We start from the raw sequence: 14,729 nt of genomic DNA on the forward strand, positions 1-14,729 counted from the left end.
TTAGCTCTAAGCTAACACTTTAAAACCCATTCTATTGCTCAGCTCCCACCCTTATTATAGAAAAAATGGTCACACACTTAGTGTTTTGCCCACCAGACCTGCTGGACCTTAACTGAAACTTGCTGTTAAGCCATAACATACATAATTATTGGAGCATTATTTATACAAGTGTTTCATTCATTTATGAAGACTATACATTTTGGTGAATTTTGAACAGGACCAATCTAAATTTCCACACTGTAGAACAGATCACTTAACTAAACATCACATTTTCTCATATGTCAGTTCATGGCCACACACAGTACAAGTCTTCCGGTACATGTCGTCCTCTAGGTTTTCTTCAGCCCCATACTCATGTTGATGAGCAACTGTTTGCTTTTTCCATACACTGCTTCTTACTGCTCGCCGTAATTCTAAGGAAAAAATAAAAGCCAATTGTTCAGTGGTGCTATTCAGCTGAATTAAAAATCCATTGCTTTTCAGCTGTGTTTAACCAAATATGGTTTATGCCTTAATTTTATAACAAGTCAAAACTAATGATACAGTTTTGGCAAGCCTACTTTCTTAGCTCACTAGTTTGGTCTGTGGAATCTTTCAAGTCACTGTTGGTTTTAGTTTGAAACAGGAGGTTCAGAAATGGGGTATGTGGATTAGAAGAATAGCAAGAAACTAGATTCAGAAGACATGCAAAGAATAGTTTAAGCAGCTGACTATGGAAAACAGGATGCCAAAGAATGAGAGGGGAATCAACTGGGATGACTGAGGGTAACGATTTAAGTTCCTTACACTCAGGAACTGCTTCTCTAAGAGGCAAGTCAAACTCTGCAAGAAAACTAGAAAACCAAGAACCCAGCCACTCTGCTGATGTTTCGTCTTAGAAAAGCTGCTTCTGCAACTGACCTTATATCTACTGAATTCTTTATTTTATAGAAGACAGCAGTATTTTAGGAGACAAACTGCTAGTAATTGTTACAAAGTACAACAAAGAAAAGAATCACTGGCTATTAAGAGCTGGAAAGAACTACAGAGTTGTTTTACTTCATTTTATTTTGCAGGTAGGAAAACTGAACAAAGATATGAATAGCAGGGGAACCCAGGTCATGTATTCCAAAGTTGAGAACTTTTCCTACTACATCATACAAAACAGCCTTTTCACAAAGAAAAGAATTGTGTTGGATGTTCTGAAAAGCAACCAGGACATTCTAAAGTTCACACTGCATGTTACCTGAGGAAACCAAATGCTTTGTGTTAATTAGAAAATAAGCTAATACCATCTCAGTTTCTAGTTTAATGAATAAAAAGCAAATTTCTTCTACTCTGACCAATGATCCAGCATTGTCTTGTTGGCTGCCCTACCTAAGGGAGAGTATGATCATTACCTTCTATAATCTCAGCCTTAAAAATCAAAGTACACCAAGTAATCATACATTTTCTTTAATCCATTTTATTATAAGTAGTATCAGAATACCACTTGAATCTTTTTATGTTTAGCCTTTACTGTATCATATGGATAAGCAAACAAATAAGGCTATGTATCAGGCACTGTTCTAAGTATTTAAACACATTCAATCCTCACAACACTGTGTCATAAGTACAACTATCATCCCAATTTTACAGATGAGAAAACTAGCGCACAGAGAGGTTACATAAGTTGTGCCTAAGGTCAAACAGGCAGAGGCACAGTCCAGCTCAGTCCATGTTCTTAACCACTAGGCTGTGCTGCCTTTTCATACACTTCCAGTATGAAAAGCACTCTATTTCAGGCCACTTTCAAGCTTCAGTGTATACACTTCTAGATAGTTTATATCTATCATGTTCTAAACTCTCATCTTTATTCCTATATCCTTCCATATTCTGAAGAACCTTATTTTAAAAGTGAGATATTTTTAAAATAAACAGTATGCCAACCAGAACTGCACAGATGCCTCATGGTTTTTGGATAATGACAAGAAGATGTTTCTTCAAGTTCCAGTACCTACTTTTCAGCTTTGTTGTGATGTATTCTGGCCACTTATCCTTTACTACCCAATGAAGAAAAACTCTCAAAATGTGACTGCATGCCAATCACTAAGCTAACCTCTGCCCCATTTGAGCATTCTGTGAACTTGAGAGAGAACAAAAATCTACCTTACTATCCATAATTGTCACAACTGAACATAATGTTTTATTCTGACTTTATGGCTTTTCTTCCCATTCTTCAGCTAACCTATCAAGGTCTATAATAACAAGAACAAAGCCTGTCTTTAATATTTACTAGACATTCCTGAAAAAACTTGTGCTAGAAAGGAAGTAATAAAATTTAATAAAAACCTGCTGTCTCATTTCTTGCCACTTCTTTCTCCACCTGCAAAATCTAGTCCTAAAGCCATGAGGAGTAGCAAGTAAAGTGAGCATCTGTGGTAGGTGGGCAGAGCCCAGGACAAATAAGGAAGGTCTCCTAAAGAGGAGGCAGCACATGAAGGGAAATTAGTTACATTCCGGAGCACCAATCAAATAACTGCATGTATTAAAAAGAATAATGGAAATCAGGATTCTGACTGTCAGAGAAAGGAGTTACAAGTAAGGAAAGCGAGAAAACCAGAATAAACCCTAAATTTTGGATTAGAACTGGGTGTGAACTCATAGGTACATAATGTATATATATTGGCCACCTGATGTGAAGAGCTGACTCACTGGAGAAGACCCTGATGCTGGGAAAGATTGAAGGCAGGAGGGAAAGGGGATGACAGGATGAGATGGCTGGACGGCATCATTGACTGAATGGACACTGCAAAGAGTCAGACAGGACGGAGTGACTAAACTCAACTGATACATATATGCGTGTTTTGAGCTAGAAAGATGTGCTCAAAGAATGATGAAGACATGCCAAAAGGACACAAGAGCTGGACTGGAGATACTTCTGTTGGCCCAAATCTGAGGCAATTTGAGCACCAAAATAATTAAGGACAGAAATTAACCAAAAGCCACTGAGAAGAACAGGAATTAATGAATCCACACCAGTAACAAATAAGTAGGGGAGAGGATGCTATCAGGGCTGACTTGCAATGTGTTAAATGTGGAATGAGTGCTGAAGTTAGAAAACAGTTTTTGCAACCATCATCCTAGGTTCAGGCAAGAACCACCCATGGATGGATGCTAAACTTAAGGGGAGTGTTGAACAGAAGCAGGTACTTACATGGTCTTACAGGACTTTTGCCTATCAAATAAAAAATAAATACATCACCACTAAGGGCAGATGGATATCACATGCCTCCAGACGTGATACCCTGGAAAAGTCACATCAGTTATATACTATCCAACCTGAAATGAATAACCTGAATCTGACCATCGGGAAACATCAGAAAAACCCCACGTGAAAAATATTACTGTAAAAAAGATAGAGGAAGGGGAAAGACTTCTTCAAAAATGCCAGTGTCATAAACGATAAAGGCTATGAAAATATTCCAGAATAAAGAAATTTAGAAAGACTTGGTACCTAAAGCCAATACCTGGTCCTAGACTAGATTTTATACTAGAATGAATAAACTACACAGGACATAATTGGGTCAACTAACAAAACTGGAATAAGGATGACTAAATAAAAATATAGATACTATACTTTTGTAAGAATCTTCCTATTCTTAGGAAATTTGCATTTTTAGTATTTAGGGATAAAAAAGGCTGGCAACGTACATAACCTACTCTTAAACGGTTCATAAAAAGAAATGTGCAAAAAGAATGCAAATGGCATAAAGTGTCAACATTAGGTAAATCTAGGTGAAGAATATATGGGTGTCCCTTGTACCATTCTTATCCTTGCAATTTTATGTAAGTTTGAAATCATTTCCAAATAAAAACATTTTTTAAAAGACAGGAGCTAGATTGAAGGGACGTCCACTGGCCAAATCTGGGCATTAAGATGAATAATGGAAAGGAGTACAAGGCCATATACTGTCACCCTGCTTGTTTAATTTATATGCAGAGTACATCATGTGAAATGCCAGGCTGGATGAATCACAAGCTGGAATCAAGATTGCCAAGAGAAATAACAAACTCAGATAGGCAGATGATACCACTCTTAATTGCAGAATGTGAAGAGGAACTAAACAGCCTCTTGAGGGCAAAAGAGTGAAAAAGCTGGCTTGAAACACAACATTAAAAAAACTAAGATCATGGCATCCAGTCCCATCCGTTCATGGCAAACAAAAGGGGGGACAGTGGAAGAAATGACAGATTTCATTTCACGGGTTCCAAAATCACTGTGGATGGAGACAAACCTATATAGCATATTAAAAAGCAGAGACATCATTTTGCCAACAAAGGTTCGTATAGTCAAAGCTATGGTTTTCTCAGTAATCACATACAGATGTGAGAGTAAACCATAAAGAAGGCTGAGCACCAAAGAACTGATGCTTTCAAACTGTGGTGCTGGAGAAGACTCTTGACAGCCCCTTGGACTGCAAGGAGAGCCAATCAATCAATCCTAAAGGAAATCAACCCTGAATATTCTCTGGAAGGATTATTGCTGAAGCTGCAATACTTTGGCCACCCGACATGAAGAGCCAGCTCATTGCAAAAGACCCTAATACTGGCAAAGACTGAAGGCAAAAGGAGAAGGGGCTGGCAGAGGATAAGATGGTTAGACAGTATCACTGACTCAATGGACACAAATTTGAGCAAACTCCTAGAGACAGTGGAGGACAGAGGAGCCTGGCGTGCTGCAGTCCCTGATGTCGCAGAGTCAGACACAACTTAAGTGACTAAACAACAAGGAATGGACAGACTGTGACACTGACTTGAGAATAAGAATCCATGGTTCCAACTGCTACTAAAAAAAAAGCTCTTCTTTCCAAAAGAAACCGAATAATAACGGTAGAAATAACAGAAATAGAAAGTCACCATTTATATTTACCCTAATAATAACACTCAGACAAGATCCAACCTGTGTGCTAAAACCACTGAATGAAACTTAAGGAATGAGATATTCACATAGTGTTAAGAGTCACCCCACAGATTTTCTATTAATTATACAGGGGAAAGGGTACCTTTATAATGGGGAAATCTGGCAGATACTGCCTTAGTTAAGTGATACCACGTGTCTCCTGAGGTGACTGATCCAAAGATAATCATGCGGAAACAAACTGCTAATAAACCAAATGGAGGGACATTTCGGAAAATGGGTAGCCTGGACTCTTCAAAAATTATCATAAAAGAAAAAGGCTGAGGGAAAAAAGAGACTCTGGATATGCATCATCCTTGATAGGCCCCTGGATCCAACAACTGAAAAGCTATAAAGGACACTGGAGCGCCTGGAGAAAGACGATATAGACTATGCACTGGGTCACTGTTACAATGTACAGTTTGAGCGCGGTATTTTTTAGTCCCTAGAAAAATGTCCTCAGTTATAGTAGATAAATGCTGAAGTATTAAGAATCACAATGCCTGCAAATAACTCTTAAATGGTTCACCAAAATATGTGTGTGAACGAAAGAGAAAAAAGCAAGTGGAAAAATGTCAACATCTGGTGAAATAAAACATTTGTTTGATTACAGATTAGTAATAGTTTTTCACATTACTTCATTTAAGCAACTTAAAACTTGGGAAAGTAGAGGTCAGCTACTACTGCTGAGATTGAAAAAAGGGTAGTAAGGTCAGAGGCTACAGAAGAGTGAGAAAAGGCTTGCTAGGAGACAGGGATCAAGACCATCCCCATGGAAAAGAAATGCAAAAAAGCAAAATGGCTGTCTGGGGAGGCCTTACAAATAGCTGTGAAAAGAAGAGAAGCGAAAAGCAAAGGAGAAAAGGAAAGATATAAGCATCTGAATGCAGAGTTCCAAAGAATAGCAAGGAGAGAGAAGAAAGCCTTCCTCAGCGATCAATGCAAATTAAATAGAGGAAAACAACAGAATGGGAAAGACTAGAGATCTCTTCAAGAAAATTAGAGATACCAAGGGAACATTTCATGCAAAGATGGGCTCGATAAAGGACAGAAATGGTATGGACCTAACAGAAGCAGAAGATATTAAGAAGAGGTGGCAAGAATACACGGAAGAACTGTACAAAAAAGATCTTCAAGACTAAGATAATCATGATGATGTGATCACTCATCTAGAGCCAGACATCTTGGAATGTGAAGTCAAGTGGGCCTTAGAAAGCATCACTACGAACAAAGCTAGTGGAGGTGATGGAATTCCAGTTGAGCTGTTTCAAATCCTAAAAGATGATGGTGTGAAAGTGCTGCACTCAATATGCCAGCAAGTTTGGAAAACTCAGCAGTGGCCACAGGACTGGAAAAGGTCAGTTTTCATTCCAATCCCAAAGAAAGGCAATGCCAAAGAATGCTCAAACTACCGCACAATTGCACTCATCTCACATGCTAGTAAAGTAATGCTCAAAATTCTCCAAGCCAGACTTCAGCAATACGTGAACCGTGAACTCCCTGATGTTCAAGCTGGTTTTAGAAAAGGCAGAGGAAGCAGAGATCAAATTGCCAACATCCGCTTGATCATTGAAAAAGCAAGAGAGTTCCAGAAAAACATCTATTTCTGCTTTATTGACTATGCCAAAGCCTTTGACTGTGTGGATCACAAAAAACTGTGGAAAATTCTGAAAGAGATGGGAATACCAGATCACCTGACCTGCCTCTTGAGAAACCTGTATGCAGGTCAGGAAGCAACGGTTCGAACTGGACATGGAACAACAGACTGCTTCCAAATAGGGAAAGGAGTACGTCGAGGCTGTATATTGTCACCCTGCTTATTTAACTTAAATGCAGAGTACATCATGAGACACGCTGGACTGGAAGAAACACAAGCTGGAATCAAGATTGCTGGGAAAAATATCAATAACCTCAGATATGCACATGACACCACCCTTATAGCAGAAAGTGAAGAGGAACTAAAAAGCCTCTTGATGAAAGTGAAAGAGGAGAGTGAAAAAGTTGGCTTAAAGCTCAACATTCAGAAAATGAAGATCATGGCATCTGGTCCCATCACTTCATGGGAAATAGATGGGCAAACAGTAGAAACAGTGTCAGACTTTATTGTTTTGGGCTCCAAAATCACTGCAGATGGTGACTGCAGCCATGAAATTAAAAGACGCTTACTCCTTGGAAGAAAAGTTATGACCAACCTAGACAGTATATTCAAAAGCAGAGACATTACTTTGCCGACTAAGGTCTGTCTAGTCAAGGCTATGGTTTTTCCAGTGGTCATGTATGGATGTGAGAGTTGGACTGTGAAGAAGGCTGAGTGCCGAAGAATTGATGCGTTTGAACTGTGGTGTTGGAGAAGACTCTTGAGGGTCCCTTGGACTGCAAGGAGATACAACCAGTCCATTCTGAAGGAGATCAACCCTGGGATTTCTTTGGAAGGAATGATGCTAAAGCTGAAGCTCCAGTACTTTGGACATCTCATGAGAAGAGTTGGCTCATTGGAAAAGACTCTGATGCTGGGAGGGATTGGGGGCAGAAGCAGAATGGGACGACCCAGGATGAGATGGCTGGACGGCATCACGGACTCAATGGACGTGGGTCTGGGTGAACTCCGGGAGATGGTGATGGACAGGGAGGCCTGGCGTGCTGCGATTCATGGGGTCGCAAAGAGTCGGACACGACTTAGCGACTGAACTGAACTGAGGCCTCAGGAGAGCTAGGGAAACCTTGGGCGTTGAAAGGGATGTGCCAAGCAGGCCTGCAAGCCTGAGACTGGCAAAGAGAGCAGCAGTTTGCCATGTTCCCACCTCCTGGTCCCCTTGGCCTAGAATTTCACAACACAACAAACTGTGGACTACTTCTCTTGGAAGGTTACAAAAACGTTCATGGTAACCATCATTGCTGCTACTGATTACCTTCAGAGACTGCTTCTATTTTTTACCCAAAGACGTTTTCCCCTAAATGCTTGTTTCAGTGAAAAATATATCTTATACCACTCTAAAATTTGTACTTCATCCAGCTTAATATCTTAATTTTGCAAAAGAGGCAGCCTGTATTCAAAGAAGCCCAGCAATGCTTATGAGGTAGACTTAAAATAAAAGAATTAGTGGAGGGAGACCACGTACAGCCAAATACCTGATGGGAGGGCAGGAAGTTTTGACACAGGGTGCCCACTGGTAACTAGAGGGGGAGAAATTGCAAGGGAATAACAAAACGTAAGAAGCTTTCATCTTATTTTGTCCTCCAGAAACCAAGGATAGGCAACTGTGTCCTTCAAACTCTCCTGAGAGAAGCCCCAAAATACCCATAAATATAACCACAGGCCCAGAATGTAAAATGTTCACAAACTGAGAAGGAGCCCCCAGATGAGATTTTCTTACCCATCTCTTTTGGGGGAAAAAAGTGCACACTAACAAACAATGAAAATTAATCATTCAGTTTTTGTTTTTTTTTTTTAAGAAGGCTAACCTCTACCAGTATTAAGAGAAAGCTGAGTATAACTTTAAAGAAAACTTTACAACCACCTTATCTGTGGAAAGGAGCCATGCAAACCCAGAATGTTCTGTGTATTTGCACGAGTTCAAAGTTTCCATCCAATATCAAGGCCAACACACGCTGCCTTTATAAAAATCTAGTTAAACTAAGCACCAGTGATGCCATCATTTCTCTTTCTGCCTTGTCAGATCTAAGACAGTCAATGTGAATTTGAACAATTTGAATTTGCCAACGAGAAAATTCTCTTTCACTTTATCTAAATTTATACAGACATACATACACACACCACACACCCCTTACATACTATCTATAATTTTCTTTTCTAGTAAGATCAAGTCTTTCTCAAATTGCTAAATTAGAAGACCATATTCTAAAGCAGGTAAATGTAATCTCTTACCTTTCTATAAAGAAGTAAACTTTGTGTCAGCTTCTTTGTGGATCAAAATCAGAAGACCAAGAGGAACCAGGTTCCAATTTCTTTCAACTAAGAAAACTTTTAGACTTGCTTTTATTCCTCTCTGTCCTGAGCCTTCTGAGCAAACTGCATAGTAAGCTCCTTGCTTCTAATCTCTACAGTGTCTACTCCACTCTCAGCCCTCTGTGGCCTAGTCAGGAGGACAGGAACATATCCACCAACCTCTAAAGCAAATCAACAAGAAGAAGCCATAATTAAAGAAGGCACAGCATTGACCTCTGCACATTAAACACCAGAAGACAATGGAATAATGCTTATACAACTCAGAGAGAACTCAGGCTTTCAAATGCAAGAGAAACAGAAAAACATTCTTAGATTTGTAACAGGGTCTTGGAAAACATACCCCTCTAGTAAGCACTTAAGGAATAAACTAAAGAAATCAGTCTTAAGAGCTCCAGGAAAAACTTCAGGGAAAATTCAAACTCTTCAAGGAGGAGGAAAATGCACAGTAGTTCATCTGGTGGTTAATAGCAGAAATTTAACATAGTGAGAAATATAGCCAATTATATTTGAGTTTATACTTATTTTTAAAATTATCTAGGCTGTGTAAATCTTGAAAGAAATGTTCTATTCATGCTATTTAGTAGGTGTGACTATCTTAATACAACTGTTTTATTAAAAAAATAAAGAAATTAAACAGATGCCTTTTGTTGTCAGTCAAATTATCAGAATTCAGCCACCTTTAGTGAACATCTTGACCAAACTACAGAAACAGTATCTAAGTAAAATTGTAGACTGACCCTTTTCAAAAAGTATTTTACTCTGAAGGTACAAGTTCTTAATTCCTTTATCTGTATATTATTGTCTATGCCAAAAGATCATAGGGAAGTGGTTTAAAGAGGCAGCTGAAAGGGAAGAGCTGAGAAGATTCAAGGAGCTGGAGTTAACAAAAGCCTTTAGGCTGATATATGATTAGTCTATAAATATGCCCTCCTCTTTCACACCCCTTAAGGTACCTTACCCCTCCCATCAGGGGATTCCCTGATGCTGGAAGAGAGGAAGGCTTGGGGTAAAACATGGAAGAGATTAAACAAAAAGACCAATTTCAAAAGAAGCCTTTCCAAATCCTCTTAATTGGCCCCACAGGTGTTTCGGAAGACTGTGGTACAGCAGTGGCTAATGTGGGGATGATCCTGCGATGAAATCCTCTTCCACGGCACAGGCTGCTGTCGGAAGCCCCTCTACAAAGCCATGAAAATGTGCTTACTCTCTGATTCAGGAAGCATGTTAAGTAACTATAATTTATATAAAGATGTATTTATCATGAGATTATCTGTCTTAATAAACTTCTTTTAAATTCAACTTTGATTTTTATTCTTCACTGTTAAGTTGATCAATTTATATATCAAAATTTTCATTTGTAATCAAAATTAAGAATGTCAAATTGGAAACTTGAAACACACCAAACTCTTCTCCCCATCCCATAATTAAAGAATAAAGTAATAACTGACAAATATGTGAGTAAGCCCAAGGATATACAAGTGAATTTTTTACCTGCCTCCATTATATAATATCTATCGGGGAAAAAGTGAAACTTCTGTCAAGAGTGCTCTTCTAAAGCAGCACATGCAGAGCTGCCGCGTTCTTATAACAGGCATAATATCTCATAGTTATATTACCTACGGGATATCACTCTGCCCTAGTTCTCATCTAAGCAACTTACATATAATGTCTCATTGATTCCTTACAAAAACTTTTATATGGTGGGTGGTATTATCTTTTTTATAGTTGAAGAAACTGAGATACAGAGATAAAGGATAGATAAACTTTATGAACTTCATAAGTGTCCAATGGTGCTTCCATTTTTATAAAAAAAAATTTAAGGGCCTATGCATAAAAAAGAACTGGAAAAATAGACATTAAACTGTTACTGATGACTGTCTCTGGGTAGTGTAATTATGGGCTATAAGTTCTTTGTAGTTTTCTAACTTCTCTGTAGTGCACATGAATTACTGTTATACTGAAAAGGTAGAAAGCAGTACCTCACAATAAGAAGAAACAAAGTAGGCTGACATTCTTTTTTGTTTTTTTTGGCTCTTTTGTTTGTTTTTAAGACATTTCAGCTATCTTCATTCACCCTCCAAAACCTCTTCTAAATCCTAAAAAATAAGCAAAATTACCTATGATGGCTAAGACACTCATTTTAAATGGATCGATTTAGTATATGTATAACCCTGTATATACACAGAACATATGCTATTTATATAAACTAGACACCAGAGTGGGGCTCTACGGTTACTAAAGAACATTCACGCCTACTTATTCAAGACTCTCTTTGGGGCTTCTGTGCTACAGCAACAAGTGCTCTTTGCGCTCCTCTAACAGCCTATGCTCATCACTATCACAGTATTTATCACATTATGATGACTTTACCAGTTTTTCTCCTCTGATAAACTGATTTCAGCATTTGTATCAGCACAGTGCTTGGGACATAGTAACTATTGGATACACTGGTGGACAGATGGATAGACAGACTTCCGCACATATGCATACATGGATGGATGGATGGACAAATAAATACAGAGACAGATGGACAAAGGAATGGAGAGTAACACAGATAGACAGATGTATTGTCAGAGGAATGAGTGCAGACTCGCAGTCATAACATCTTGGCTCCAGTCCCAACTTCCAGAAACTATGTAACAAGTCACTCTACCTTTCCAGGTCTTTTTTTCATATAAAAATAAAAATGATTAGACAGACTATCTGACATTAGAAGGTACCTTCTAGTTGTTAAGTTAGATGACTAAGATTTAAAGACATTGCTCCTTCACGTTAAGCAATTAGAGAGGTTTCCTGGTAGAAATATCACTTTGGATAACCCTGTGGGTCATATTTAAGACTGAATTGATGCCAAATCCTTAACCAGAGGCACATGCCTGACCCTACTACCATTCCTATACAAAGCTATGATTCATTTTAAGATGAGGGCTTACATGCTTTTTTAGAATTGCAGTATTGTGAGATTTGGACTTAAGACTCTCAAACACCAACCTACCCAAACTTTAAGCCTTTTGTTCTTAAATTCATGGAAAAAAAATAAAATTCAATTATATCTTTAAAGTGGAGGAACTTAGCTAAAGGCTTTTTGCAAAGCAGTAGAGCACAGTCCTTCATGATGTAAATGCAGCCACTTACCTTTTACTTTTTTATCAAACTTCTTCTGTTTCATTTTTTCTCGATTTTTCTGTCGAACTTCCTTCGCTTCTTCTAATGCTTCCTGACTACCCCAAACTTCCAGAGACCTCTTCACAATCTGAAATACAGAATCCATATTTAAATTAGTTGTGATTCATTGCTGTAAAGTAGTTATAATTATTAAATCCATAGGTCTCAAAGAATGATCAAGTAAAACTTTACAAATATTTATTTGAAATTTAAAAGACTTTAAATACTGATAAGAAAAAACTCTAATAATATCTATATCTAAACTTATGAAACCCTCAGTAAATAAATGATGAATCAGATTACATATTTGTGAAGCACAACAGAACCAGGGATGCCTGTGTATATATAAATAAAGCTGCCCTCTGAGTGCAATTGCTTTTTTGTATTCACATGAATCAAAGATTTGGTGAATTTTGGCAGGATCATCAAAAAAAAAAATTGCTAACCAATTAGCCATAGCAGATCTAAATATGAGGTCATCTCTAAAAATCTCCCATCATAGGAAATCAATCAATGCTACTCTACTTCTGAATCAATAACTTGGTTTACATGTTTACATCCATTCAACTAATTTTGGTCTTCAAAATATGAATTTTTTTTAAAAAACTTTGGTAGCTGAATGATCTAAAAAGTCTTTATTCTAGTTTAAAACCTTTGAATTTTATATATCTATAATACATATTAAATATTATAAAGAGTATATACATAAAAATACTCTTTGCAAATATTTATTTACATTTAGGGAAATAATATACACACTGAGAACTTGCTCGAGGTATCTCTCACAACATGTTAAGGGGACCAAAATGTCCATCAATAAAGCCAAACTGAAATTTCGTAACACAAAGTGATATATACTGTTATTTCATAAATTCTAACACCACATTTTCCACAATTTAACATCCCTGAAAATGCTGCATCACTAATGTACTTAAAGGTATTTTAACAACTGAGTCAAAAAGTGGTTCAGAAGAACTGGACTCTGCATGTAAGGAAGTTTAGGAATACCTTAATAAATCTGTGGTACCTGCAATTTCCTTTTTAAGTACACACAAGCATGACTTATAGCAAAAGAGGAAAAGAAAAAACTACAGTAAGTCTAATGACACTAGTTCAGTAAAATAAAAGCACCAAGTGATAAGAGAGCACTGGGTTTGTTTAAATACCAGTACTTTTTTTTCATTTTTAATGTTACATAACAGTGAATCTTTTAATCAACAGTGTCCAACACTTAGCGAAAATTCAGTATATGTTTGGTTTTACACGTGGCTTCTTTATCAGAACATACAGGATTTTCTAGTATATTCCAATCAAACTGTGCTCTAAAGCAATGCCTCCCAGTATTTTTCACATAATGGCATGAAAAAGAATATTATGATATCTGTACCATTCTGGGATAGATACAGGAAACTGGAATTAGATTCTAGGAAATTCCTGAATTTTTTTTTTATGATTTTATTTGGGGGGTGGGTGGGCAAGGGAAACACAGGCTGACTTCTCTATTTCAAGCTTTCCTTAGTTTCCAAACTGTACTTCTAACATGACCCAACAGTAATATATTTGCTCCAAAGTGCTACATCAAAAAACATAATAAGTAAACATGTATTTAATGTCATTATGTACGACTATGACTCATGCAAAACAATAAAACAACAGGATCTTTTTAAGTCGGTAAGTAAAAACTAAACTAATTATAACTAGTTCGTTGTTAAAACATCACCTAAACCAAGGTTTAAAATGACTGAATATAACTTATCAGAGACCTGTAGTTTTAAGTAGAGTTTCATATCACCCCACTGTGAATGATGAGGATTCTTCTTCACAATAAATTTAAGCGCTGGTTCTCTTTTTTCTAAATCACAATCTTTCAGAAGGTATTCTTGTTTTGCTTCTGTTTTAGTTATAAGCTTGTGTTTATCATCAGCATCTCTGAAAACAGATTAAGTCCATTACATAAAGTAAATAAAGTTTCAAGTAGCCCCAAAACCTAGGGGCATACATGCCAAAAGAAATATATAAATGCTTTTTCCTAAAACTCTCATGGTCAGATTAGCACCATAAGAATTCCAACAGAAAAATATTAATTCTAAAAAGCATGAGTCAGCAACAGATCCATGTTATTTAACCTTTTAAGAATTTCTTTTTACTTAAGTTCCTCTTTTCCACAAGGAATTTGAAAAGACATGACAATAGCAAATATAAATGATAATTAAGAAAATATAAAGCTTAAAGTCAGCATATAAGGAATACAAATACACAAGGTCCAACTGTACCAAGCACAGCTGAGTTTCCAGTCGGCTCTTTCTGAAAGCCCAGGTAAAAATGGAGACACAGACAATTACACAGCTCTTCTCATTCATTCGTTCTCCATCTACATGCTGGGTACTGTTCAAGGCTCTCAGAATAAAGGAAATAAAATAAACCTTGTTTTCATGAAACTTACATTCTATTTAGGAAAAGACAATCAATAAGCAAACATGACGACAGATGAAAGTACTATAACACAAAAGCATGGTAAAGGAATAGGAATTTCCGGAGACTGGGTAATCAGAGAAGGCCACTGGTGAGGAACACTTGAGCAGGGCCTTTAAGAAGTCAGAGAACATTCCCAATAGCTAGAGAAAAAATATTTCTAGCAGAGAGAAGAGTAAATGCAAAAGCTCTAGGATAGGAGTATGC

General features: G+C 37.4%; 1 protein-coding gene across 1 annotated transcript in view; it reads right to left on the reverse strand.

Annotated features, from left to right (window-relative positions):
• Positions 1 to 258: 258 nt before the first annotated feature.
• XPA (XPA, DNA damage recognition and repair factor) overlaps positions 259 to 14,729 on the reverse strand; it is a 28,533-nt gene continuing 14,062 nt past the window's right edge. The window contains exons 4-6 of the mRNA XM_052644782.1: positions 13,814 to 13,979; positions 12,021 to 12,138; positions 259 to 413 (exon numbers count right to left, since the gene is read on the reverse strand). Coding sequence (XP_052500742.1) covers positions 265 to 413; positions 12,021 to 12,138; positions 13,814 to 13,979 — 433 coding nt within the window. The 3' untranslated portion in view covers positions 259 to 264. The remainder of the gene's footprint in view (positions 414 to 12,020; positions 12,139 to 13,813; positions 13,980 to 14,729) is intronic.

The sequence above is a fragment of the Budorcas taxicolor genome, chromosome 8 (assembly GCF_023091745.1).
Source record: "Budorcas taxicolor isolate Tak-1 chromosome 8, Takin1.1, whole genome shotgun sequence".
In the NCBI taxonomy this organism is placed as follows: Eukaryota; Metazoa; Chordata; class Mammalia; order Artiodactyla; family Bovidae; genus Budorcas; species Budorcas taxicolor.